The sequence below is a fragment of the Oryza brachyantha genome, chromosome 10 (genome assembly GCF_000231095.2).
Source record: "Oryza brachyantha chromosome 10, ObraRS2, whole genome shotgun sequence".
NCBI classification, from domain to species: domain Eukaryota; kingdom Viridiplantae; phylum Streptophyta; class Magnoliopsida; order Poales; family Poaceae; genus Oryza; species Oryza brachyantha.
The window spans coordinates 7,533,589-7,561,155 of record NC_023172.2 but is presented as its reverse complement, the minus strand read 5'-3'; the positions used below and the strand labels follow the sequence as shown (position 1 = coordinate 7,561,155).

The window sequence follows — 27,567 nt, the reverse complement described above, 5'->3', positions numbered from 1 at the left end:
TGGCAGAGGATACTTATTCTTGATAGTGACATCGTTCAAAGCACGATAGTCCACACACATTCTCTTAGTTTTGTCCTTCTTCTCAACAAAAATAACCGGGGCACCCCAAGGCGAGGTACTCGGGCGGATGTAACCTTTCTGAAGCTGTTCATCCACTTGCTTCTTCACTTCTGCCATCTCATTGGCGGCCATCCTGTAGGGTCTCTTATAGATCGGTGCGGTTCCGGGTACCAAGTCGATACGGAACTCGATCTCTCTTTCTGGCGGCATCGTTGTGAGATCATCTGGAAACACCTCCGGATACTCACAAACCACTGGTATGTCTTCCAACTTCTTTGGGTCTTTGTCTTTTTCCGAGGGCTGCTCTTCGGCTTCCATCTGATTCAAACAAGTCCTGGTTGACACTGACTCCAGCGACTGATAAGTCACCACTTTACCTTCTTCACTGGTCAAGGTGACTGTACGCTTGGCACAATCAATCACTCCTTGATGCTTGGTAAGCCAGTCCATTCCCAAAATGACATCTAGGTCTTTAGATTCGAGAAGGATGAGATTGGCTAGAAAGGGTGTCCCTTGGATTTCTATGGGCACAACAGGGCTATAAAGGTCCGAAAACATACTATGCCCTGGAGTGTTAACCCGCATCGGATCTCTTAACTTTTCCCTTTTTAACCCAAGCATTCCCACAAACTTCCTTGAAATAAAAGAGTGTGTAGCACCAGAATCAAAAAGTATTGTAGCAGGTACGGAGTTGACAGGAAACGTACCCAGTATTACTTCTGGCGCAGCCTGTGCTTCTTCGGCGGTGACGTGATTCACGCGAGCTTGCACAAACCTTTGCCCACTGCGCTTCGGCTTCGGGCACTTGTCAGCAAAGTGACCTGGGTCGCCACAGTTGTAGCACACCCCAGGCTTTGCACCCGCATCCTTCCTGGCTGGAGGAGGTTGAGCTGTCGGTGGAGGAGCATTCTGTTGCCGGGGAGCTAGGGCAGGAAGAGCGCGTTGAGGTGGAGCACGCTGGGACGAAGCACTGGAGAAGTTGTTGGGGTTGTAAGGACGATGTTGGCGGACAATGAAGGTTGATTGCCCGTGTTGTTGATTCTGAGGATAGGGACCGGTGTGGAATCGGGGCTTCTGAGGAGGCGGCTGGTTAGACCTGAACTGCGAAGCCTTCCTCTTCTTGTCCATCTGGAGGTGCTGGTCCTCTTGACGGATGGCCTTGTCCACTAGTTTCTCAAAATCAGCATAGTCGCCCGAAAGCAACTGCTTCTTCAGTTCATCATCCAAGCCTCCGAGGAACTTTTCTTGCCTTTCGGCGTCGGTGCGGACATCCTCGGGAGCGTATCGCGCTAGGCGATTGAACTCATGAAGGTACTCTGTCACTGTCTTGGTACCTTGCTGCAGAGCGCGGAACTCACGCTTCTTCTGGGTGACTATCCCGTCAGGGATATGGGCCTTGCGGAAGTTAAGACAGAACTCCGCCCAAGTCACTTCTGTGGTAGCAGTGCGGGTAGCCAGGAAATTATCCCACCAAGCGGAGGCGGGACCCATCAGTTGATGTGCGGCGAAGGAAACCTTCTCTTGGTCAGTGCACTGCAATAAGTTGAGCTTCTTCTCGATAGCATGGAGCCAATCACTTGCCTCCATGGGGTTGGTGGTGCTTGAGAAAGTTGGGGGACGGACGCGGAGGAACTCCGGCAACTTGGACTGCACTGGGGGTGGTCCCTGCTGTTGCTGGTTATTCTGACTTTGATTTAGAAGCTGTTGTAGCAGTTGTTGGTGTTGCTGCTGTTGCTGTTGCATCTGCTGCATCATCCAAGAGAGCATCTGCGTCTGGTTAGCAAGAACCTGGGCAAGCGACGGGTTCTCTGGTGGGGGCGGCGGGGGCGGCGGGGGCGGTCCTCCGGTGCTGGACTGGTCGGTGTCGCGGTTGCCGTGGCGGGTGTTCACCATCTGCGGGGCGGGAGGACAGAAAGAGAAAGAAGAAAAAGAAACGACTAAGCAAACAGGGGCTTTATTTAATTAGTGAACTGTAATTGTCTTGCTTAAGAAACACACTTAAAAACCACACAACTCCTGGCGGCACAACCATAACCCCACTACTGCTATGGTTCACCACTAGCCCCAAGCGAAGCAAACCTAACACACCAAAACTAGCACACAACGACTAAAACGAAGCTAAGGGCGGCGTCTAGGGCACGGAAGGAGAGCGACGATCGACGACAGGGGACGGATCTTCTTCCTCGTCTTCAGAGCGGCTTCTTGAGTTGCTGGGGAGGCCATCTTCATCTTCACCAGAAGCGGACTCGCTGCTGCTCGAGACCGTGACGACCCTGTTGCGGTTCCTTGTTGCGTTGAACGGGGAGACACCTTCCTCGGGCACTGGGGTCGGAGAGGTTGGCACTATCTGCATCAGGGGTCCTGATCCATCCGGGGCACCGGGGTAGGACTGAACTCTGGGCGGTCCACGGGTTCGCTTCCTTGCCGTCGTGCGACACCTTGCACCTTCGGGCTCTGGGAGTCCTTTGAGCCTGGCATTCTCCTTCTTCAAGCGGTCGACCTCATCTTGCAGACGAGCGATCTGAGTGAGCTTGGCGTCGTTTAGAGCCTTGGACGCTTCGTGGAGGTCGTGATGCATCTGGTCGAGGCCCTGCAGCACCGTGCACATCCTACCGAAGGTAGGGTCTTGCTCACTTCGGGCAGACCGAAACCTACTGACCATGGAATTGGATCCACGACCAGGGTGATACCGATAAGCCGAATGCCGAAACGTCAGGTCATGCCTGGCCCTGAGCGTTGTCATCAGACTGTAGGCAGCTTCCTGGCAGGCATGCTCATGCGAACCTCCAGCTCCTTCTGCTTCCAAGTTAGGGAGGAAACCGGGGATTCCATGTAGCTCCAATCTTACTCGGTGGGGAAACTCGCCTTCAAGAGGATGGATCGTGGTGTACTCCGGCTCATAGGGGTATCCTGCGGTGAATGAGACTCTTGCCAACTCTGCCACGAATCCAGCCATTCCGTTTCCACGATGGTACAAGGGGTGGTCAGCCATCTAAAGAGCACAGGGATTTGGAATCAATAGATGCAAAATTTTATTTCAAGATAAATAAATCATAAAAGAAAAAAAAAGTAAATAAAGTTTTACCCGTAAATCGATTTACTCACGCTTTTCAACAAAAGGGGTTTTGTCTTTTTAAATCACTCACGCTTTTGAAAAACACTCCCACTTTCGCAAACTATGCACAAACATGAAAAGCAGAGGGCTCTTAGGGTTTCCATTGGGCTGATCCTACGGTCAAAGGAGGCTCTGATACCAACTTGTCACGCCCAGAAATTACTCACACGAATTTCTGAACTTAATTGTGTATTGAATCCCTGTCCAGGACCAGCCAGGGTACACAAAAAGACAATGTTGATTACATAACCATCGTTCTTATAAACAACTGCAAAAATTACACTTATTCTAGCGGAAATGCAGCGGAAAGAAAAACAAAGGGGCAGACTAGCTCCAGCGGGTACGGCTCCAGTCCACAGGCAACACTTCGACGGCGGAACAGCTCACTCCTGAGAGGCACCTCCATCGGACTCTGCTTCTAGCTCTGGGTTGGGAAAGGTAAGCAAGGCTGAGTACAAACCACCGTACTCAACAAGTAACACGGACAAGGGGGAAACAAATGATGCAATGGGATTAACAAGGACAGGCTCGGGTTAGTTGCGACAAAGCAGCAATTTAAATAAATAACAGAGACTGAAAGAAATAAAGGTAATTTAAATACAGTAAAGCATAAATAAAATAAGCAGTTGTAAAATACCACAACACTGTCCAACGTTACACCACGTTGCAACAGGCCCAACCACTACTCAACGTTACCCCACGCTGCAGTAGTCCCAAGTGACAACAGATTTTACTCAAGTTATTAGGGTTCACTAATCACAGTGAAGCTGGGAGTTCGCCCGTAACCGTGGGCACGGCTATTCGAATAGTTTATACTCTGATCAGAGGTGTACTACTGTACCCACAAGACACGACTCCACTACACTTGAACGTGCGCCGACATACCACCACGGCATACCGGAAAGGAGACCGTGATAGGACCCGTTACACAACCCTCCCTATTTAATCGTACCACACTTCAGGTTTCACCCCCTCCTTTACACCAAGTCGGGCAGTCCCCTCTTGCGCCTCGGTAGATCCGGAAGCAGGAGAAGCTTTCGTTACACCACGATTGCCCGTCCATACTCCATCACGCCTACCCTTGCCTGGGTACGTCAAATAGTTCGAAGTCATGCTCCAAATCCCACCTTACCCATTTCGGCATGTGGTTAGCACTTATCGACTTCCAGGGTTTCCCGTGAACCGGTCCTTAATCGCCATGGGTGCGACTCTCAAAACCATGCACCCACAGCCCACCATTATCAATATTTTAGTTGACATTAACCCGAACCGGGTAGTGAATCATTATCTCGGCTATTCAGAACTAAGCACAATTAAATGTGATCCCATGAGCTACTTGTTCTAAGCATGGCTAAGCATTAACCTAGGCCTGACTCTAATCAAGTTACCCCTGGTCCAGCAATGAACAAAGTTGGATAAACAACGGCATAATAATAAGGTTTACCCGAAAATAGCATAAAGTAAGTACTTTAATTAAAACAATGCATATTTGAAATAATAAAGCGGGGAATTTGCAATAATGGGTTCAATATGTTCAAGGATGAGTGTCACTTGCCTTGCTCTGGCCCTTGGGCAACTTCGGCGACGATCTCGAAGTAAACCGGCTCTTCGGCGGGGTCCGAATCTAAGCGACAAAGCACAAAAATAAATAAAACAGGCACAAACTCTACTGAAACAGCAAAAGAAACTATTTTTAATGGATTCTTGATAATTTTATGAATTTAATGAAATTTGAATGGACCTAAACGGAGACTAGATGAATTACTTATGAATTTTAGAAGTTTTCTCGGTTTTTTAACTAAACAGAAAAGTCCTAAATCAATTATTGCGCAATTAATGGGGCTGCTGACGTCAGCGAGGAGAGAGGAAGCTGACGGCTGACAGGTGGGGACCACCTGTCGGTGAGAGAGAGGGGGAAGGGAGAGACTGACATGCGGGACCCGGGAGGAGAGAGAGAGAGCGGGCGCGGGGAGTGACTGACGAGTGGGACCCACTCGTCAGCGAGAGGGAACAGAGAGCTGGGGACCGAACGCGCGGCTCGGCGGACGGCGGCGACCGGCGGGAGCGGCGGGCGACGCGGCGGCGGCGGCGCACGGCGACGGCGACGGCGACGACCGGCGAGCGGTGACGGCGCGACGGCAACGACGGCCGGGGCGGCGACGCACGGGCGCAAGAGACGGCGGCTGGCGAGCGGCGGCAGCGCGGCACGCGCGGGCGCAAGAGACGGCGGCCAGACGTCGGCGACGCGGAGGCGACGACGACCACGGTGGCCGACGGGAGCGGCGGGCTTCGGCCTCGTCCGGCGACGGCACGCGACTCGGCGGCGGTCGGCCGGAAAGGGGGAGAAAGAGGGGAGGAGGGTGCGGTGGCTCACCGGCGACGGCGAGGGCGCGGACGGGTCGGCGAGACCGAGGCGAAGGTGGCGACGCGGGCGGGTGCGGGAGATCGGTGGTGGCGGTGGAGATCGATCGGCGGCAGCGACGGGCGAGACGCGGCGGCGGCCGGGCGACAAGGGAACGCGCGGCGCCGAGGAGGCTCCCTGGTGACGGCGAGAGCGGCAACAAGTCGACGACAGAGGGACGGAGGTGGTGACGCAACAGAGCGGCGACGACCGGCGACGGGCGACGAGATTGCGCGGTGGCGACGAACGGCGGCAGCGCGGCGGCGACTCGAGCGACGATGGAAAGCGAGCGACGGCGCGCGGCGACTCGGGATTTATAGGGTGGCGGCGACCGGCTAGGGCGGGCGGAGGTTGGAGACCGAGTCGGCGACGACGCGGTCCCGGCGGCGGCAGATGCGGCGGCGGTGGTTGCGGCGCGGCGGCGGAGTTCGGCTCGGACGCGGCGCGTCGCGGGCGCGGGCGCGGAACAGTCACTGACGGGTGGGCCCCACCTGTCAGTGGCGCGGGAGAGAGGAGGGAGGCGACGCGGACTCGCGGCGCGGGCGAGCGGCTAGCTGGGCCGAGCGGCGGCCCAGGCGGAGCGCGCGGTGGCGGGCGGAGGGAGGCCGGTCGGCTGGGCCGGCCGAGGAGGAGGATGGGCCGGCTCGGCTGGGCCGGCCCGGGAAGGAAAAGAAAAAGAGAAAGAAAAAGGAAAAAGAGAGAGGGAGGAAAATTGGACTTCCGCCCAATTTGAGAAGGAAGGGAAAAAGAAAGGAAAAAGGAGGGAAAAAGGAAAACCCCACTTTTGCCGAGTTTTAAATTAATTTGTTTGGCCAAATTTTATACTTCTGCAATTTGAATTTAAATCCTGTTAGTCGATTTGCGAGCCTCGATTTAAGTGAATTAATCCTTTTAGAGGGATTTTTCCTGAGTTAATTAAGCCAATTGTTATTTACGGATTTCTTTTTACGACTTAGGCTTAGGACGAAACTCCGGGTGTGACACTATAAGCTAGCTAAATGCTAATGTGGAAGAGAGAAGAGAGGAGAGAGAGGAGAAGCCGCATGTTCGACAGACATGTGGGTCTTGCATTAAAGATAAAGAGCTAACTATTATATGAGTGGGCTATAAGAAGACTACAAGAAGTCTTATAGCTAGCTTATTGGCTATATTATTAGCCATGCTCTTAGTATGCAACACCCATTTTCATCCAACTTGACCCATTTGTTTCGTGACATCTAGTACAAAGATTGATTGGCCATGATTGTGCCACATGGCACGGCCGGGCGATCAGGAAATGGAGCGCTGGCCTCTCTTCTTTCCTTTGTCGTGCTCGCGAGGACGCCGGCCGCCGCTGCCGGGTCGCCCCGTCGTCGCCTGCCGCCCCTTTGCACCGCTGCTGCCACCGAGTCTTCATGCTGTCGGCTCCGCCGCCCTCCGCGTCACGGCCGCTGCCCACCTCGCTGCAGCCCCCGACCCATCACCGCCGAAGTCGCCTGGCGCCTGCCGTCGCCAAGCTCGCCCGCTTCCCTTGAGATCTGCCGTGGCCGGCCCCCGACCCGTCGCCACCGAGGTCACCTGGCGCCCGCCGAGGCCCGGCCGCCCGATCTCTGCCGCTTGTCTCGGCCGGAGCTCTGCCCCCGTCGATCAATCCACCACCGCTGCCCCGGTGAGCGCCCTTGACGCGCAAACGCCGAGATCTCCGCGGAGACGCGGCGGCCGCTGCTGCTCTCGACCTGTCGCCGCCAAGGCCCGCCTGCCGCTGCCGCCCGACAGCCGGAAGAGAAAGAGAGAGGGACGCGTCGCCGCCAAGATCTCCGCGGGGACGTGGCGGCCACCGAGGCTCGCCCGCCACTGCCGCCCGATAGCCGGAAGAGAGAGGGACAGAGAGGGAAAAGAACGCTGCCAGTTGCCGCCATCGGCCGCTGGCTCCCTGAGGAGGATGGGAAGGAGCGCCGCCTCCGGTAGAAGGGATGGTAGAGAGAAGGTCACTGTTGCCGGGGTGAGAGAGACAGGTTGGGCTACCCGCCTCGGCCGGGCTAGGCGTTGCTTGGTGGGAGCAGACGGAGGTGGCACAGGGAGGCAGCGGAATGTGGAGGAGGCGAGGAGCTCACAATGGAGGCGGCAGGGCTCCGATGAGCTCACAGGGCACGGCACCGCTTGAAGCTCTGTTTCACGTGGCATCATCAGAATTTTTGTGAATCGAGAGGGAAGTACTACAGCTGGTGAGATGAGCTGTATCCAACGGCTCTGATAACTCGAGGACACTTGGACCGTGAGATGCTCGGGGTCAGAGAGACGATGAGAGAGATTATTTTGCAAAACAATTTCTATATTTCTACCCAAAAAAAAGTCTTTGGAGACTATTATTAATGTCTCATTTTCCACATTTCAATAAATAGTTAAATAAACAAAACACATTTTCTTACTTTCTCACCTCACTGAAATTTAAAAATATATAAATTTGTTGTTATTATTATTCTGCGAATTGTACATTTCATAATTATAGTCACTAAAAAAACTAAATTTGCCAATCTATAATTACATGTGTCAAAGCCGTGTGGTGCCCCGATCTACGTCGCCCCGGCCCGAGCCCCGCCGTCGTCACCCCTCTGACGTTGCCGCCGCCGTGACATATTTGTAATAGATCTTTGGGGTCTTTAAGAAAATTAAACCAAACAATATATTTTCAAAACAGAAAATAATTTACGAATAAAACTTATATATATATATATAATATATATATATATATATGTTCAAAGTAAAAAAAAACTAAAGAAGTTTAGATGCCATTTTATATGAATGCTTTTTACCTAAATAGGTCACTTACAAATTTTAAAAACGTCCAACAAAAATCCAAATATACCATTATAACATAATGCTTTTTAATACTCAAAACTTATCCATATATAGATATAAATCTTTTCTACAGTATTTAGTTTCTTACCAACCACAACTCATTTAACTTGTACACAACCTAGCTTCCGGACACCATCACACAATCATTTGTGAGGTATTATAGTCTTATAATACTTATCCTTTTCAACAATGACACGGTTTCCAAAATTCATCTTTGATTAAAATTTTCTATTTTAATATATATGTAATAAATAAATAATTTTATGTGGTTAAAGAGTGGAAGAGACCAGAGGATCTAAATGTAAGATTTACATGTTCAAGGATCAAAATATAAGATTTTAGAGCTTGCAAAGAGTACGTGTAAATGACTTTGTAACTCTTCGAAATGCATTTTGCAATCTTATCAATATATAAGGTAACTATTTAATATGTGGATTTTTTTGTGGAATCAGCAAAGTTCTCCTATATTTCCTTAAAATATTTAATTGACATAGGTATACAAAATGTAGAAAATTTTACTCTGCCATTGACATAGGCATGGATTTTTTAAGTATTAGAATTAATATTCCATAGACATATGTATGGTTGTTGTAAGTTTTTAAATGGATTATTTCAATAAATATATTTGAAAAGCTTTGTAAATATTGTATTATTTTTATTTTGTTAGGAGATATGGATTTAATTTTATTTATTTATAGGGGTGAGGAGATACTCCCTCTGGTCAAAATTAATTATCATTCAGGACCAGATTTGATGACTTCTAGAATTCCCACCATCAATTATTCCTTAAATGCTTTCATTAGGTTTTATAAATTTATTTTAATATAAAATTGCTTATCGGAATTTTACAATTTTGACCTAATTTTGTTCTAAAACGACAAATATTTTTGACCAGAGAGAATATATTACAAACATGGATATTAAAAAGTACATTAAGTTCTCTTTAAGTAATAAGATATCAAAGGAATCAGTGTAATCAATATTTTTGAGCCAAAATGTATATGCACGTAAGCGCGGCCCGCGCATTGTTTCTAGTTATTACCAAATTATTATATGACTAGAATGGATAGTTTGGACTAGGGAGTAGGGATCATTACAGAAGCTACTTGTGCTTGCTCCTGCTATCCTCACTTTAATTAAACATTTAAGCAATAACCAATGTTAGACTGCCCCTTTCTCACGGGGAAGAGCTCCATGCCTTTGCTGGCTTATTTGCAATCCTCCAGTTTGACATTGTTTTGCTGACCCTTTGTCATAGTATGCACTGATCTCACAAATGCTAATCTGTTTTGCAGGTTCTTGTGTGAACCGAAGATCTGGATCTCACCTGATGACCCTGCAATGGCATCAGGCCTCACTTTTTTGCCCATCCAGGTCCTCTGTTAGGACTCTGCGTTGCTGTAGGATCGCTATATGTTAGTGATCAAATCAGATTAACTGAGTGTTGCAGAATTTCTCTGCATGGTTCATTGAGGTCCTGGGGTTGGGGTCCTCAGCATCTTGCTGTCGGCCAGGATGATTCTGTAATGGAAGAAAAGGAGACTTCGTTTGAAACTTGCATGCTTATGTTATGTCCAGTTTATTTTGAGGTTTTCTTTGTTTTAAAAAGAAAATATTTGAATCAAACATGTGTTGGGTTGGATTTGAAGACTGCACTAAGAGAGAATTATCCATTGGTTGGATGCTTTGATCGAGTTCGTGTAAACGTCTCCTCGGTTGTCGGAGAGTAGGGCCGCGTTTGTTTATGGGGTGGGTAAGCTAACTTACCTAGGACTGTACAGAAAACATAGTAATATATTAGTATATGATTAATTAATTATTAATTATTAAAAAAAATATAAAATAGATTAATATGATGTTTTAAAACAACTTTTGTATAGAAATTTTTTAAAAAAATACACCATTTAGTAGTTCGGGAAGTGTACGTGCGAAAAACGAGAGAATTAAGTTAACTTATGTCTCTTGCCGAACGTGGCTTAGGGGTGTTTGATTGTTTGGCTTTTTAATTTTAAAACAAAATGGTATATTTGCAATGTGAATAAAACTTTTACATACGTATTTTTTGTGATCTAAAAGCCTAAAATATAAATTTTGATAAAAACCCTGAAATCAATTTTAAATTTAAGATTAAAAATTTAAATTTTGATTTATATGCATAAGCGAAAAGACGATGGTATAGGCATGCAAGGCGGTATGGCTAACCATGCTTGCTGGGCCATTCTGACTGTTCTCACTCTGTTCCATCGTATTATATGATGTTTTTAGGTTTGTTTTGAGTTAAAATTCTCCTATTTTGATAAGTTTATAGAAGAACAGCATATCAATTTTGATAACATTAAATTAGTTTCATTAAATCTGTTGAGCCGTGATCGAGGGCAGGCCTTTCCCCCACTTCTACACTCTTATCTGAAAATGAGGTTTAGGATTTCAGTAAGGCTTCCTCACTTCTACACTCTTATCTGAAGATGAGGATTATGATTTCATTAAGGCACATCAGTGGAGTAGCCAACAAAAAGAAATGAAAGCAAAGTCAAGTCATCGTAAATTCCTCGTACCTGTAATTGAGGATCTACTCAATGAGTTATATGGTGCTACAGTCTTTTCAAAAATTGACGACCGATATCACCAGATTCGCATGAAACTAGAGGACAGGCTGAGGGCCTGATTGTTTTTCCCTGACTTTTTTTAATTTCCTGTTATATTGAATATTTTGACAATAATTAGAAACATTAAATATAGTCTATTAATAAAACACACCTCATACTCTGGACTATTTTACGAGACGAATGACTGAGTCTAATTAGTCCATGATTAGTGAACATGATGCTACAGTAAATATTTGCTAATCGTGGTCTAATTAGACTTAAAAAATTTGTCTAATGAAATAGTCTTTATTTATGCAATTAGTTTTGTTACCAGTCTATCTTTAATACTTCTAATTAACATCCAAACATCTGATGTAATAAGGGAAAAAATCCCTGGATCCAAGCAGCCACTAAAAATAGCATTTCACATATATTTTGGCCACTCCGAGTTCCTTATTATACCATTTGGGTTATCTATGATTTTTTATTTTTTAAATATTTTTAATAAATATTTTTACCCTGCGAACCTTTTGGCCACGTCAATATTGGTGCGTGACAAGATAATGCTGCCACGCAGATTGGTTGGCGTGTCAGTCTTGCCACACCAGTGTTAGTGCTGTGGCAAGACACAGCTGCCACATCATCGACAATGGCGTGGCAAGCCTGCCATACAAATATACAAAATGTTGGTGCGTGACAAGATAATGCTGCCACGCAGACTGGTTGGCGTGTCAGTCTTGCCACACCAGTGTTATTTCTGTGGCAAGACAATGTTGTCACGTCATCGATAATGGCGTGGCAAGCCTGCCATACAAATATACAATAAACTTGTGTGATAGTGTTACCTTGTCACGTCAAAGTTGGTGCTGTGACCAAAAGGTTTATATGGTGAAAATATTTTCCTCTGAAGTTTAGTAATAAAATTATTTATTAAAAATTTAAAAAATAAAAAATGGTTATCTAATGCCCCTGATAGCAATAAGGTTTTTTGAGCTATTTGTAATCTGCGTATAATCACGAAACACTTTATTTCTAATGTTAGGATTGCTAAAAGAAAAAAGTCCCCATTGTATGAGAAATAATACTTCAAAAAGTTATAAGGGGACATCATGTACTGTTGAATAAACCACCTACCCTGCGCATACATTAGGCATATAAGCTTTCCAACCCACTTTAGCTTGTTTAGTTGGCAAAAATTTTTACTAAAGGGGTCACATCGAACGTTTGACCGGATATCGAAGGGGTTTTTGGACATAATGGAAAAACAAATTTCAGATTCCGCCTAGAAACCGCGAGATGAATCTTTTAAGTCTAATTAATCCGTCATTAGTACATGTTGGTTACTGTAGCATTTATGGTTAATCATGTTCTAATTAGGCTCAAAAGATTCGTCTCACGATTTCTCCCGTAACTGTGTATTAGTTTTAATGTTCATTTATATTTAATGTTTAATTTAGGTATCCAAATGTGATGTTTTTGGAAAAAATTTTGGAACTAAATAAGGCCTTAGCATGCAGAATTTAATGGGATCAAATTTCTATTCATCTACCTTTATCCTTGTAGTTTGTGATTTGACGTTACTGTTTAGATTTTCTCTCTTAGAAAGATTTATTTTAATTGACTCCCTCTCGTTCCTCAATCTTTTTGGAGAAAGCGGTGTTTTTTTTTTTTGAAATCGGAGAATGCGGTGTTGGATTAGAGGCTTATAGGCTCTTTATAGGCTGTGGGATCTACGGCCTTGTTAGTTCTCAAATTCTTTTTCCAAAAACATCACATCGAAATTTTAAACACCTAAATAAAGGATTAAATATAGATTAACCAAAAAAACTAATTGCACAGTTATGGAAGAAATCTCGAGACGAATCTTTTGAGGCTAAGTAGTCCATGATTAGCCATAAGTGCTACAGTAACCAACATGTACTAATAACGGATTAATTAGGCTCAAAAGATTCGTCTCGCGGTTTCTAGGCTAGCCGTGAAATTCGTTTTTTCATTCGTATTCAAAAACCCCTTCCGACATCCGGTTAAACATTTGACGTGATACTTCTAAAAAAATTTTCTCAATCTAAACACCACCTACATTTTCATGGTGCTCATCACCGCATAGATGTATAGGTTTTGCTCCTACCCAAGTTTTCTTTTCTTCCAATCTACTTAAAAGGAGTTGACCATTTCACGCTTCTGACTGGCAAGACCTAGTATAGTGTAGCACTGGTTGTACTGCACTAGCAGTTTATCCCAATTCTTAGGTCATTTTAGTTCCTAAATTTTTTTTTAAAAACATCACATCGAATCTTTAGACACCTAAATGAAACATTAAACATACATGAGCATTAAAACTAATTACACAGTTACGAGGAAAATCATGAGACGAATCTTTTGAGCCTAACTAGGACGTGATTAGCCATAAGTGCTACAGTAACTAACATGTGTTAATAACGGATTAACTAGACTCAAAAGATTCGACTCGCGGTCTCCAGGCGGAATCTGAAATTTGTTGTATAATTAGACTACGTTTAATACTTCAAATGTGTGTTTAAAAATTTGATGTGATGTTTTTTTAAAAAAATTTACAAACTAAACAAGCCCTTATAGAATTTGTTCCCATACTAAACTTTTTTTTTCTCAGGGTCTGCTAACTGGTCTATAAACCCAATGTGTTATTTTTCTTAGGGGGAGCTTGATAGGGTGCCCCCACTGACTTGGCTCGGGCCTAAGTGAAAGTGAAAAAGTAAAGTTGTGAGCCTACCCATCCTAACCTGGGGTATGCTGGGATTCGTGAAGAGATCATACCTTTCACGAAAAAAAGGACATGCAGTCGCTGCTAAATCAAGATCTCCATCTCTTGACTCCGCCAATCAATCTTACCTTATAAGACATCATTGGTCCAATGGTATATTTACCATACAAGATGTGTGCACCTACTGAAGGAAATATATAGATCTTGGGCACAAATACTTCACTTTTCACGAAAGACATACAAGAGATTCTCCCTTTTCTTAATATTTTCATAGTATATTTGCTTTGGGTTAAAACTGGTGCTACATTTCTCTATAAACCTATTTTTAATTTGACTCACTAGAAAACGTAGCAATTTTAATTCTATTAAATCCACATAACCCCTAACCCTAGACCATCGTAGGTCATCGTTTGTTTTTTCTTGAAAAAAGGCTAATTGACATATTTGCAAACAAAAAATAATTGGTGAATAAAAAAATTATATACATGATTTTAGCGATCTAAAAGCAAAAATAAAAATAAACTATGATTAAAATACCTTGAAGTTAACTCCAAATTTAAGATTAAGAATGGGTTGGTATTGTAATGGGATGGTATGTTCATGTATCCAATAAAGAAAGAGATTGGAGATAAGGAAGTAAGAGCATCTCCAATAGGTGTTTAAAGTTGATCCATAAACCTAAATTTTGGGAATTAAGCTAGAAAATATATCTTCAACAGGTTACAAGCCTATTCCCAATATTTATCCATTTCTAAAATCAAATTTCTCATATCCTAGATTTAGGGCAAACATATGTTCCAAATACAAGTTATTCAGTTTTGGTTTATTTTGGATAATGGTGTAATTTTTATATCCATTATTTTTAATAGACCTAATACAAAATTTTAGAGAGTGAAGTATTAGCATTCTCTTGGATATGCTCTAAACTTCTATCCTTGATATCTTCGGAAGATTGTTTAGCAAGTACCCCATTAAGTATGTTAAGTTGAGTATCACGAGATTCGGTTTCCATGCTCTATATAAATTGAAGTCTAACTCCTATCCAAGGACTGTTAGGTTATAAGAGATGAACTTATAATCCTATATACGATATAATTTCATCTATAAATAATAGTAGGATATTATCTTATGCCAAGGACCTCAACATGTATAAAACTCTTCCTATCACCATCATTTTCTAGGTTCTTCACCTGCCATAATGTAGGATTAAGATGTCGACTAGAGGGGGTGAATAGGCGATTTGAAATTAAATTACCCCTAATCAAAACTAACCTAAGTTGCTAGGCTTGGTGAAAGATAAAACTAACTAAGCAACTAAGTTAAGTTTTGCAACCCTAGGGTGATAGTGGCTCAATTATCACTAGAAAAGTAAATTATACTTCTTAATTCTAGTTTAGCAAGCCTAAGGTGAAATGATCACAAGTATGTCTCTAGAAATGTAAATTGCACAAATGTAAATGCAACAAGTAAAGAAGACAAAGAGACAAGGAATTTTTCACCGAGGTTCCGAAACTCGCCGGTTTCCTAATCCCCATTGAGGCAAGCTCAACTCCAACGCTCAACCACGAAGCCACCTCACGCCCCCTTCATCAAGGGGTAGGCAAGGCGGGAGCCGGCCCAAGGAGAGGACTACCCAAGCCTCGATCTGCCGCTGCCGCCCCTTCCCAGCCCGCGCCCCCGATGTGTCGCCCCCCGAGATCTCCGCGGGGATGCGGTCGTCGCCGCCCCCGACCGTTGCCACCGTGGCCCTCCCGCTGCCACCAAGGTTACCCACATCGCCGCCAAGGTCCGCCGCCCCCAAAGCGCTGCCCCAAGATCTTCGCGGGGACGCGGGGACGAGGTGACCACTGAGCTCTGCCACCTGCGACGAGCTACTACACCTGAGCTCCTCCGCCGGCTCTGCCGTGGTGACGGACCACCTCCGATCTCAGCCGTGAGGGCGCGACCGTCGCTTAGGGGAAGCGCCGCTGCCGTGATGGGCCGCTGGACAGCCCGGAGAGAGAGATATCAAGAGAGGGAAGAGATAAAGAGAGAGAAGGGACAGTGAATGGAGTTAAAAAAACAAGAGAGAAAATTTCTCGTGGTTATTTTGCAAAACCGTTTCTATATTTCTACCCAATCATGAAATAATCTTTGGAAACTACTATTTCAATTTTAGTGTCTCATTTTCCACATTTATATAAATAGCTAAATAAATGAAACACATTTTCATTACATTTACTTTCTCACCCTACTGAAATTATAAAAAAAATATAAATTTGCTAATATCTATTATTCTACCTAATAGTTGGAATTATGCATTTATAATTACAGTCACTAAAAAAACTAAGCTTGCCAATCTATAATTATGTACGGTAAATCCGTACGACCTTTCTAGTGGTGTCAAAGAAAAACATGTAGTAAAATTGGAAAATCTGGTTAAGATAAGCTGCAAGTGGATGGGAAAAGGGACAAAAAGTAAATGTTGTATAATGGAAACTGAAATGACTCGATCAGTTAGTAGCTAGCATGATACATCTTATTGCACACTCTGAAAAGTTACCAACTAAAATATCAACTCTACTTATACTAAGCTAACATCATATTGAAACTAAAAGGTAAATGTCAGAAGGTAGCACAATTAAGAATAATCTGCCCCTGCACACTATGTAATGTTAGCAATTAGCATCATAGCTCTGAAATTCTACGGCATAGTTTAAATTATAGGTAACCTTTTGATTTCAGCATATGAAAACTTGACTATACTATCGATGTAGCAATCGTTGGCACCGTTCTGGAAATCATCGGACATTATCATCATCGTACGATCATAATCCTAGTGTTAGTTTAGTGTCAACTAACAAACAGAAGGTCCAACGGATAGTTATTACCTTCTTGATATTCAATTTTAAATACTGTTAGGGACAAATCCAGAAAAAAAATTCAAAAGTAGGCCTAAGTTAATACAGTCTTAAACTATTTTTTAAATTATATAGGTGATTTCTTATAATTTTAAAAATATTATGGACATAGGCCTATGGCTCGAGCTCTTGCTCTAGGCCTAGGCCTAGTACCTCCCCTGAATACCGTGCAACCAAAGTTTTATGTTCTTTTCAAATCTTGGCTCTTGTTGCAGGAATTGGTTACACACCTGCTAATTGCAGCAATCTCCCTCCTTGCCGATCACTTCCTCTGCACCATAAAACTTATACTTTGTAAAATCCTAAAGTAAAGAGTTTGGACACTAGTAGTACAATTTTTTCTTCGCAGATGGTGATCTATCCACCCCAAATTCAAAACCGGTCACATACCATGCATTTTAAAGGGGTTTGTTAGCCACATCATTGAATACCAATCAGTTCAACCTTAGCCTGATCTGATCGGTTAACCAAAGGACAAGGCCCAATGAGCATACTCGGGTTAAATCTAAAGCCTATATCCAATCTATAATTTCACGGAGCTCCATACTTGCAAACACATGGATGCAACTACCTACTCATACCCACACCCACTAGGTACAAAACCCATTGGGGCACAGACCACAGATCCAATTGCTATTTCTACGCACGCACGTGCACAATGGAAAAGGAAAAACAAAAAAAAAATCCCCAAGAAAGATACCAACGCAACAATTGCCTATACCTGGCCAAATGGGCCAGGCCGGCCTGAGCACGGCAATACTATAGCTGGCCCATGCCCGGCACGGCACGCTAGCATGTGGGCCGTGCCGACACGGCTCGTTATCCTGTGTCGTGCTTGGGCCGACACCTCAGCCCATGGGCCGGCACGACACGACATATTTACTGTAGCATGCCGTCACGACGTGGCCTAGGCATGGTACGGCCCACCAGCCCATTTATTTTTCGTATGATTTTCTAATTTGTCCCATATATTTCTCACATTTTTTTATTTTTTTTCACAGTTTATCCTATTTGTACCATATATTTTATGATATATTTCCTAAATTTTCCTTACATTTATCCTATATTTATCGTTTTTTCCTTTATATTTTGTTTTTTCTGCCTTTTTTTCCTTTTTACCTCAAATTTTAATTTTTTGGGCCAGATGTACTACTGGGCCGACTACTGGCCCACGTGCCGCTACAGTAGCCGTGCTAGCCCGTCACGGTCCAGCACCTCCTTGGGCCGTGCTTAGGCTGGGCCGGCACGACACGACTCGCTAGAGGAGCCGTGCCTAACGGGCCATGCTCTAGTGGGCTGTGCCGTCGGCGTGCTGTGCTGGGCCGGGTCGCCCGTTTGGCCTGCTATACAACTGCCCAAGGTAAAGAAAATAAAAAAAATGCAATTACCATGCTGTGATTTTAAACCTTATTTTTGTTGGTATGCTGGAAATAAAAGTTATGATTTAACCTTCATATTTCAATGTTAAATATAATTTTGTTGTGAAACACCTGCAAATGTAACGCGTATATATAAAAGTGAAATCCCCCATGCGGCTTTGCAAACAAAACCAAGCGGCCACGCGAGAAGTTGTCCGATTGGTCGGTACACGTCACGGAATCACCCGTACGTCACACTGACGGTGGGCCCAAGCGACGATCTCCCCACGATACGCCTGCCCACCGGCCACCGCCTTCCCTGCACCCGGTCCACACGCGAGTGGAACGAGCCGGCACTGCAGTCCACCGGGCTACGGCTCGCGAATTCCTCACGCGGAACACGCGACCACGAGGCGCGGGACGCTAGGCTAGCCACACTGACAGGTGGGTCCACGGTCTGCGGACCCACGTGTCATCCTCCCTCTCTCATCCGGATACTCTCTCCTCCCTTCGTCCGATCTCTCCATACACCTGGTTCACCACGCTTGCACTCGTAAACCGCTACGACCCCACCCTGTCAGTGTGGTAGGTCTCCAACACCCGGTCCAGGTAGCTCGCGCTCCACGCGAACACCACTCGAGCTAGGGAGAGGGGGAGGAGAGAGAAATAAACCGCTCCCATCTCTCCACTTCTGCTTCGCTTCGCTTCCGATCTAAACCCTCGCCGCGCCGCCGCCGGAGCAGCGAGCGAGCACTGCCGCTTCGCTGGGCGCGATGCGGGGGGCGGGGGTACTGCTGCCGCTGCTGGCAGCTGTGGCGCTCATCGCCGCGGTGGTGGAGGCGCGGTTCGTGGTGGAGAAGAACAGCCTGATGGTGACGTCGCCGACGTCGCTGCGCGGGAGGCACGACAGCGCCATCGGCAACTTCGGCGTCCCGCAGTACGGCGGGAGCATGGCCGGCACCGTCGTGTACCCCAAGGAAAACGCCGACGCCTGCGACGCCTTCGACGGGGACCGCCACTTCCGCGCCAAGCCCGGCGCGCTGCCCAACTTCCTCCTCATCGACCGCGGGAGTGAGTGCCGCCGTCTCCCGATCTCGATCCCGATCCCGATCCCTTTCCCGCTCCGCGAATCCGCGCTATTTCGTGGATGGATTTGGCGTTGGTAGGTTGTTCTAGCATTTGGCGCGTTCGTAAGATGGGAAATGTCGATTCGAGCTGCCTTGTGTAGGGTTTATTCAACAGTTTTGCCGGTGGTGAAGCAGAGGTGGCATATTAGCTGATTCTAGCAGTTGTCTAGTCGTCAGGGCTAAGGGGATATGTCTTTGTGTGCTATAAATCAGTAGTAGATTCAGTTTCTTTTGGAACGGTTTTGTCGTCAAGCGAGTTAGCTATAGGGTAAGCGCTGGCACAGATATGATAAACAACTTATCACTACTTTGGAGGTTTCAGCTGTTTGAGGGAAATTGGTGGAAGCATTTTATTATAGCGTTACTTGTTTAATTTGTTTGGTAAATATAGGATTATCTATTTTTAGGTAGTTTGGCGAACAAGGAGTGCATTGTTTTGTCCCCTTTTGAAATATTGCGGATACATTTAAACCTAAATAATACTATGTGAACAGTTACTTTTTTGTGTTTGGTTGTTGATCAAATTAATGGATTTCACAATTGCTTGCTGGGGTAAACCGGGTAAGTGCCACTGCAGCCACCAACTTGCTAGTCATTGACTGCGGAAGTGCGTCTGCCTCCTGATCCTGATACCTTTCCTGCTTCGTGTGTAACGTGAGTTTACGCTGTTTCATGGATGAATTTGGCGCTGGTAGGTTATTCTTGCATTTGGCGCGGTTGTAAGTTGGGAAATGGTGATTTGAGCTGCCTTGTTTATGTTTTAGTCAACACTTTTGTGGTGAAGCAGAGGTGGCGTATTAACTTATTCTAGTAGTCACCTAGTTGGCAGGGTGAAGGAATGAATAGAGATGGCTCATGTGCTATAATCAGTAGTACATTCAGTTTCTTTTAGCATGGCTACACTGCCAAGCGTGATTGGCTTTGGGGTAATCGCTGCCACAGATGTGATAAAAATAATTATCACTGCTATGGAGGTCAGCAGTTTGGGGAAATTGTTGGAAGCATTCTATTATATTGTAGCTTGTTTAATTTGTTTGGATTATGTGGGATTATCTATTTTTAGTAAATTGGTGAAGAAGGAATATTCTTTTTGGAATACTATACACACATTTAAAAGTAAAGCAATGCTCTGAACAGTTTCTTTTTTGTGCTTTTTTTTTTCTATTATCGATAAAATTGGTGGATGTACTGACTGCTGAACAGCTGTAGTAAGAGTCACTGCAGATGTGAACCAACAAATGCTTTCTGGTTTTATCGGAGAATTATTTGGAATTTCTGTCTCGTAGAAGCTTGTGTGAATTCACTTGGCTAGAATTGTGTTACTTTTAATTTGTTTGGTAAACGAATAGGTTGGTAGTTATCTGTGATCATTGTTGATGGTTATCAAATGGGCAATGGGCTGATGGCATCATCCATTTTCAGATGTTGCAACTGATCATGGCGATTCCTTGTATTTTAATATCTTGTTTTTTGTTTGGTCACTTTATTGTAGGGCTGAAAACGGAGCGAATACGGACGGATAACACACGCACCGTATTTGTTTCCATATTTTTAGGCGGATACGGAAACATATACGAATATCTCGGATATGGAAACAAATATGAATTATCTCGGATACGAATAAGGATCGGATGTAGTCGAACACGAATATGAAAATATATATTTCTCGGAACATACAAACCACTCAAACCGTTCATAAAGACAAATAGCACCACATATATATAGCTAACTTAATCGAGATAGATGTCATTTTAGGCCTTATCATAGATTAAACATGTTACATTTAATTTCACGGGTAACAGATAAGTGACATAAGTCTACCACATAGCACATAATGAATTCAACAAATATTGATAGCCTAATAACACAAAAGCAATTTGTAGTAAATAGGTTGATGGGCTAGATCTGAAATCAAGTGGGCTGAACTGATTTCAGGTGTTCGCGGATATCCGCTCATTATAATCTTCGGATATCCGTCGGAATATCCGTATCCGTCAGAAACTGCCATACCGTATTTGTATTTGTATCTGAAGAAAATTATCCGTATTCGTATCCGTATTCGAATTATCCGGGAAATATCCGCTCCGAGCTACCTCCGTATCCGTTTTTTTCTGGAGTGGACGGAAACTATCTGCTCCATTTCAGCCCTACTTCATTGGTCAAAAGGTTGTACTTGGCTCAGTTGGCTGTTATCTCCAATCCTGTCATATTTGACTGCTGCTTTCTCCTTTTGTATGGATCATATCCTTTTCTCTATTTAAAACACACTCTATTAGTTTATTTTCAAGTTTTCTGTAGAATATTGGTGAGGTAGGCTCTGTTACCTGCTATTTGTATGCCTCTTCTCTTGCAGTTCATTTTTGAGATCAAGTGATGTTGGCCCTTGTGTTTTTTCTCTTCCTTTTCTATATTGTAACAACCAAACTGGACACCATGCGGGTTTATTGCAACCTTCATGTATGTTGTAGCTTCTCACGTAGCTGGGACATAAATGCTAATGTTTTCCCATTATCTTTGCCAGATTGCCTATTTGCTAAGAAGGTTTGGAATGCACAAAATGCTGGTGCATCAGCGGTCCTTGTGGTCGATGATAAGGATGAGCCACTGATTACTATGGACTTACCTCGGGAAGATGATGAGGCTGCAAAGTATATACAGAATATAACCATTCCTTCTGCTCTAATTGATAAAAAATTCGGTGAACAATTGAAAAAGTCTATTAAAGATGGTGAAATGGTAAATGTGAATCTGGACTGGAGGGAGGCTGTTCCACACCCTGATGATCGTGTTGAATATGAGTTGTGGACAAACAGCAATGATGAATGCGGACCTAAATGTGATATGTTGATGAATTTCCTCAAGGAATTTAAAGGAGCAGCTCAACTACTTGAGAAAGGTGGTTATAGTCAGTTCACACCTCATTATATCACCTGGTACTGTCCTCAAGCATTTGTTGTCAGTAAGCAATGCAAGTCCCAGTGTATAAACCATGGAAGGTACTGTGCACCTGATCCAGAACAGGATTTCAGCACTGGTTACGAAGGAAAAGATGTTGTGGTAGAGAATTTGAGACAGCTTTGTGTATTTAAAGTTGCAAATGAGAGCAAAAAACCATGGATCTGGTGGGATTATGTGACTGATTTTCACATAAGATGCCCAATGAAGGACAAAAAGTATAACAAGAAATGTGCAGAAACAGTCATCAAATCACTAGGTTTGTTCTTTTCTTTGGATAATGATAAGCCCGATTAGTTGATTACTTGTATGTACTTAAATTGGATGTTTGAAATGTGCTGGTCATCTGCTTGCTGGTCCCTGTTTGTTACCATTGAGTTACTGTAGGTTATTTTGACAGTCCATTGCATGGTGTGGCATCTGGCACATGATATCTCTATAAAATGGCGACACTAATTCAATATACCTGTGGCGCTGACACTGTTTTACACTTGAAACAGGTATTGATGTAAAGAAGGTAGACAAATGCATGGGAGATCCAAACGCTGATTCTGATCACCCCTTGCTTAAAATGGAGCAGGATGCACAGGTGAATCAACCTCGTGATGTGTTGGTTATTGTGATGTTGATGTTTGTCAGTAAATCAAGGCACTGAAAACTAGTATAAATGAATGTATATCACCCTTTATACTGCTTTGATATTTTTGTGTCTAATATGAGCTACAATGTTGCTTAGATTGGGAAAGGTTCGAGAGGAGATGTTACTATATTGCCTACTCTTGTTGTGAACAACCGTCAATACCGAGGTAGATGTTCAACAAGATTTCTTTTAAGGCTTCGACCTACATGCATTTGCTCTTGCTAATTTTAACCCGGAAAACTAACAGGTAAGCTTGAAAGGAAAGCTGTCCTCAAAGCTATCTGTGCTGGATTTGAGGAAACTACTGAGCCAAATGTTTGTCTTAGTGATGGTAATACAATAAATTACATTTTCCCATATGCTGTATTTAGTTAGATACAGACTACTAAGACTTGAGTTGTTTCAACACAGAAATAGAAACTAATGAGTGCCTGAATGACAACGGGGGTTGCTGGCAAGACAAAGCTGCTAATGTAACAGCTTGCAGGGTACGTTGAGATATGGTTTCACTTAAATTTGCTGTCTTAGAATTTCTTCATTTCCTCACAATGTTGTTAACATTGTTCAGGACACGTTCCGTGGCAGAGTGTGTGAATGCCCTACTTTCAATGGTGTACAGTTTAAAGGCGATGGCTACAGCAACTGTGAACGTAATATTCTTTCTGTACCCATGCTTGTATCCTTCCATAGGCCCAGAAATATTAGTCCTGTCTCAGCTATATCTACAAATTTCAACATGCACAAGAAATTGCATTGAAATAATTAGCTTCCCTTGCATCTGGTTGCAGTTAGGAGTATTGACTATTCAGTACACTTGCTGGTTTTATTTTCTTCAGTTTATCCAGACAGTTCAAATAAATTTGTATAACGATGTCCATTATTAGGAGTTGGTATGAAGAAGCCTAGACATACAGCAGTGTCAATATCATTTTGTACTTATTATTATCTGATGCTTAATGAAGCCAGTAAGCACTGAAAACTAAATTATTGCAACTTGCAATTTATAATGTTGATTCTGGGTTTGAACTTATCTGAAATGAATATAAATTTGCTCTCCTTGTGATACTAATAGTCCTATGTATTTGTTTCTGCTGTGCATCACTTTTTGAACATAATATGTAATTCAAAAGTTTGCTGTAGGTGATAACTTACATAGATGATTTTGTTTGCAGCTGCTGGACCAGGAAAGTGCTTGATAAATCATGGTGGTTGTTGGCATGAAACTCGCAATGGCAAAACATTTTCTGCTTGCCAGGTATCTTAGGCCTGTTAAGCAGTGTATGTTATAACTTGTCCTGAATACTGATCAGTCGTCCTACTTAAATATTTGTTTTTCAGGAATCAGGAAATGGGAAATGCCAGTGTCCAGCTGGTTTCCATGGGGATGGTGTTAAAAAATGTGAAGGTACTCAATGAGTAGTGCTCCCCCCTTATTAGAATTCTAATAGGAAAACACATCTGTGGTGTTGGAAGTTCTTACCTCGATGGCACGAGTAACATTATAAGATAAACAATCTAGAAGCACTCTGCAACACCTGTTTTTGAACAAGTGATGTTTTACCAGTGCTCTTACAGATTGATGAAAACTATATGTTTCCTCCTTTACGTTGTTACCTGTGAATTTTTTCCAACATTTTTATATAAAAAAATAAACCACCTCACACGGTCACACCTTATTTCCACATCTTAGCCATGCCACTATAGTGCTAACTGCAGGAAAATGTTTCAGCACCGGGATAATCCGCTGCTTACCATACAAGTGCTGCCATGTCTACACCCATGTTGTAGCAATTAACGACCACACTAAAAGTGGTGGTGTGGTCAAATGCACATTTTTTTGATCGAAAAAGAATTCTCTGTTGCAATGCAGAATGCACTGCCTTTGCAACTTTGATGCATAAAACTAGGACAAGGGTATCTTAAGAATAATACAATATATTAAGCTTATTGTGTTTACTGTTTAGAGATGTTACGATAAATCATTGTTATTGTGTTAGCGATGTGAATAAATTTTGTGCAATGCAAACTGTACCAGTAGCTCTGGTGGTGAATACTAATTTTCATTTGCTTTTCCAGACATTGATGAGTGCAAGCAGAGAAAAGCTTGTCAGTGTCCAGAATGCAGCTGCAGAAATACATGGGGTGACTATGAATGTACTTGCAGTGGAGACCTGTTATACATCAAAGAGCATGATACTTGCATAAGTAATTTCTAAATCTTTGGTGATATTTTCTGCATCTATCTTTTCTATTTCATTTAACTTAATATATTTAATTGGATGATTGTTCTGTAGGTAAGACAGCAGTTCAGGCTAAAGCTGCGTGGGCTGCAGTCTGGGGAATCTTGATAGTCTTGGTAGTCGTGGCTGCAGGAAGTTATGTTGTATACAAATACAGGCTAAGGGTAAGCTAACTGGCCAATAATATCATATCCATTCTCATAGTTTTCATTGTTAAGTGATGAATTGTTCTGCTGTCTAATGGTTGGTTCATTGATTAGAACTAACTAGATATTCTGAAAGTAATATATTTCTTACTAGCTGTTTTCAAGTTCCTTGATTTCCATGGTGCTGTATTATCCTTATCATACTAGCTCTTTAGTTTTGTGTTTATGTGGTAACACATGAAACTAGGATTTCATTCAGATGCAAACATTGTTACATTTTTAATCAGTTTGCTTCCAAACATGTGCTATTGCATTGTTAATCAGCATTGGTAATAATGGATCTAAAACTGAATTGTTAGTGAAAAGATATATTTCTTTTGTTACTTTTGTAGTTGTGACTATATCATGTTTTGATTACTTGTGTTCTCAACCACTTTAAAGTGAACTATTCTAACACCTTTCCTCCGTTGCATTTTATTATCCCTTGGTTGCACATGGGTCATAAGAAACTCCCTGGATCATGGTTAGATGAAAAGCCTAGTGGTACATTAGTGATACATTTCTGTTTTCATGCATTGGTATTATCTCTTTTACCTTTTCGAATTTCGAATATATAGATTGAAACTGGTCGAGTTCTGTCAGCCAATAAACTTGTCTTTTGTGAAGAGAGGGGAAAAAAGATGATAGCCATTATTACTCTACATACCATATGCTTACCTGATTATTAGTTCCTCATTTGTTTCATGATAGCTACTCAGTTGTGTGTGGTTGCTTTCATCATCTGTCAGCTTGGTTTATTGGGGTACCTTTTATCCTTCTCAAATAACTATATATCTTGGTTTTGTATAATTTTATTACTATACCATATGCTGTAAAATGGAGGCAATTTGTGTGCGCTTCTGACTCATTTCCATTCGCCTGTCAGTCTGTTATCCTAATTGCAGTAGTCACTAAAGGGTTGCCACAGACTTGTAGTTGGTCTCATATTTCGTGTACAAACTGCTGCCACAACTATTTTTCTACCAGTTCTATCCAATCTATAAGCTATCAAATTTTACCTTATACTTTCACCGACCAGCTATAAAATCCAACAATTTATCTGAAATTTTATAAATCTGCCCAAACACAATGTTTCTCTCTTTACGCATGCTAATATTAATCTTGGTGCCGTTTCTTTCAGTCATACATGGACTCTGAGATCAGAGCTATCATGGCACAGTACATGCCACTTGACAGTCAAGGGGAGGTGCCAAATCATACACAGGACGAAGAACACCATTAATTAGAGTTTGATGTGCACACCAACAAATGACAGGCCCCCATGGCCACAGATTGACACGAACAGAAATGCGATGTTTGAGAAGCATATCAGGTATACGGAAGTAATGTGGAGGTGAATATGGCTTGATACTTGAAGTCCATTGAATCTGTTATTCACCTGCTAATTTATCTGGAGCAGTTTCACCATACGTACCACTGTTAGCTCCATTTGTGGAAGTGTACATTTGTAGGCTTTTGGTTGAGAAGTATCCATAGAGTTTTTAGCTTATGAATGTGTTGTTGCTGGTCCATGTAATAGTAAACCTATCGGCGAATTTGCAACTGGTGCCACACGAAACACTTTTCAACAATGTGAATTGCACATTTGTGATGTAGCTGAGTTCCATTGCAATAAATAATGACCAGTAAATGTATTATGATCTGGGTTTGGAAAACTGTCTGCATAGAATTCTGCCTTCCGTGCTGCTGGAGACCTTGTGCTTCTGGGTAGCATGGCAGTGAACTGGGAAAAGGGTTGGTTGGGTCGCTATAATCTCCTTACGGCCGCTATGGATTAGGATCATGTATAGTAGGCAGTGTTACGGTAACTTATGCAGTCTATTCTTAACCGTTGGATTTAAACCCTAGGGCTAAAATCTATTTTGATACTGTAGCATGTATAGAGGTCTACTCGGTCATCGTAAAATTGGACGGACGGTAACATGTGCAGTAGCTTAACGTCATAACGTCCGGTTAGAGATGGCAATAGGGACTCGTGACCTGAGATTCGATGGTATTTACTCTATTAGGGTACGAGTATGAACTAAATGTATTTACCGTAGGTATGTAATCGAAAAAATACCTTCATCCGATGGGTACACGGGTATGGAAACGTTCTTATGATCCTCATACCTATTTACCCATGGGTAATAAATACCTGCAAGTTTAAATGTACATCATAGCCCAATATCAAATTAGCCTAGACCAATTAACCAAAATACTAGGTATTTAAACCATCCATACATTTTCCACCACACTATATGAATATCTTAAGTATCTCGTATCTAGTGTAATATACTATATGAAAACTATGCAATTTAGATTGTTTAAACTGTTACGGATATATGGGTGACCCGACGGGTAAGGTTTACCCAAGCGGGTATGGGTATGGGGAAATTTTTCTAGCCGTGACGGGTATGGGT

General features: G+C 43.2%; 2 protein-coding genes across 2 annotated transcripts in view; both read left to right on the top strand.

The window, feature by feature from the left end:
• Positions 1-9,968, top strand: part of LOC102709598 (translation initiation factor IF-2) — a 28,137-nt gene extending 18,169 nt beyond the window's left edge. The window contains exon 4 of the mRNA XM_040528388.1: positions 9,710-9,968. The gene's annotated coding sequence lies outside the window, so the exon portion shown is untranslated. The remainder of the gene's footprint in view (positions 1-9,709) is intronic.
• Positions 9,969-18,708: 8,740 nt separating this feature from the next.
• LOC102720461 (vacuolar-sorting receptor 3-like) lies at positions 18,709-26,760 on the top strand. Its single transcript, XM_006661645.2, has 12 exons — positions 18,709-19,068; positions 21,646-22,338; positions 22,580-22,668; positions 22,816-22,885; positions 22,967-23,050; positions 23,131-23,207; positions 23,288-23,369; positions 23,892-23,974; positions 24,058-24,124; positions 24,796-24,924; positions 25,014-25,123; positions 26,286-26,760. Exons 1-12 carry the CDS (start codon positions 18,771-18,773, stop codon positions 26,385-26,387), a joined length of 1,884 nt encoding a protein of 627 aa, XP_006661708.1. The 5' UTR covers positions 18,709-18,770; the 3' UTR covers positions 26,388-26,760.
• Positions 26,761-27,567: the final 807 nt, after the last annotated feature.

Excerpts from the sequence above, each read along its gene's own strand:
- LOC102720461 (XM_006661645.2), top strand. The coding sequence starts at position 18,771 with ATGCGGGGGGCGGGGGTACTGCTGCCGCTGCTGGCAGCTGTGGCGCTC. Across the intron at positions 19,069-21,645 it reads CCTCCTCATCGACCGCGGGA|ATTGCCTATTTGCTAAGAAG; the intron begins GTGAGTGCCGCC and ends TATCTTTGCCAG. Across the intron at positions 25,124-26,285 it reads TATACAAATACAGGCTAAGG|TCATACATGGACTCTGAGAT; the intron begins GTAAGCTAACTG and ends CGTTTCTTTCAG.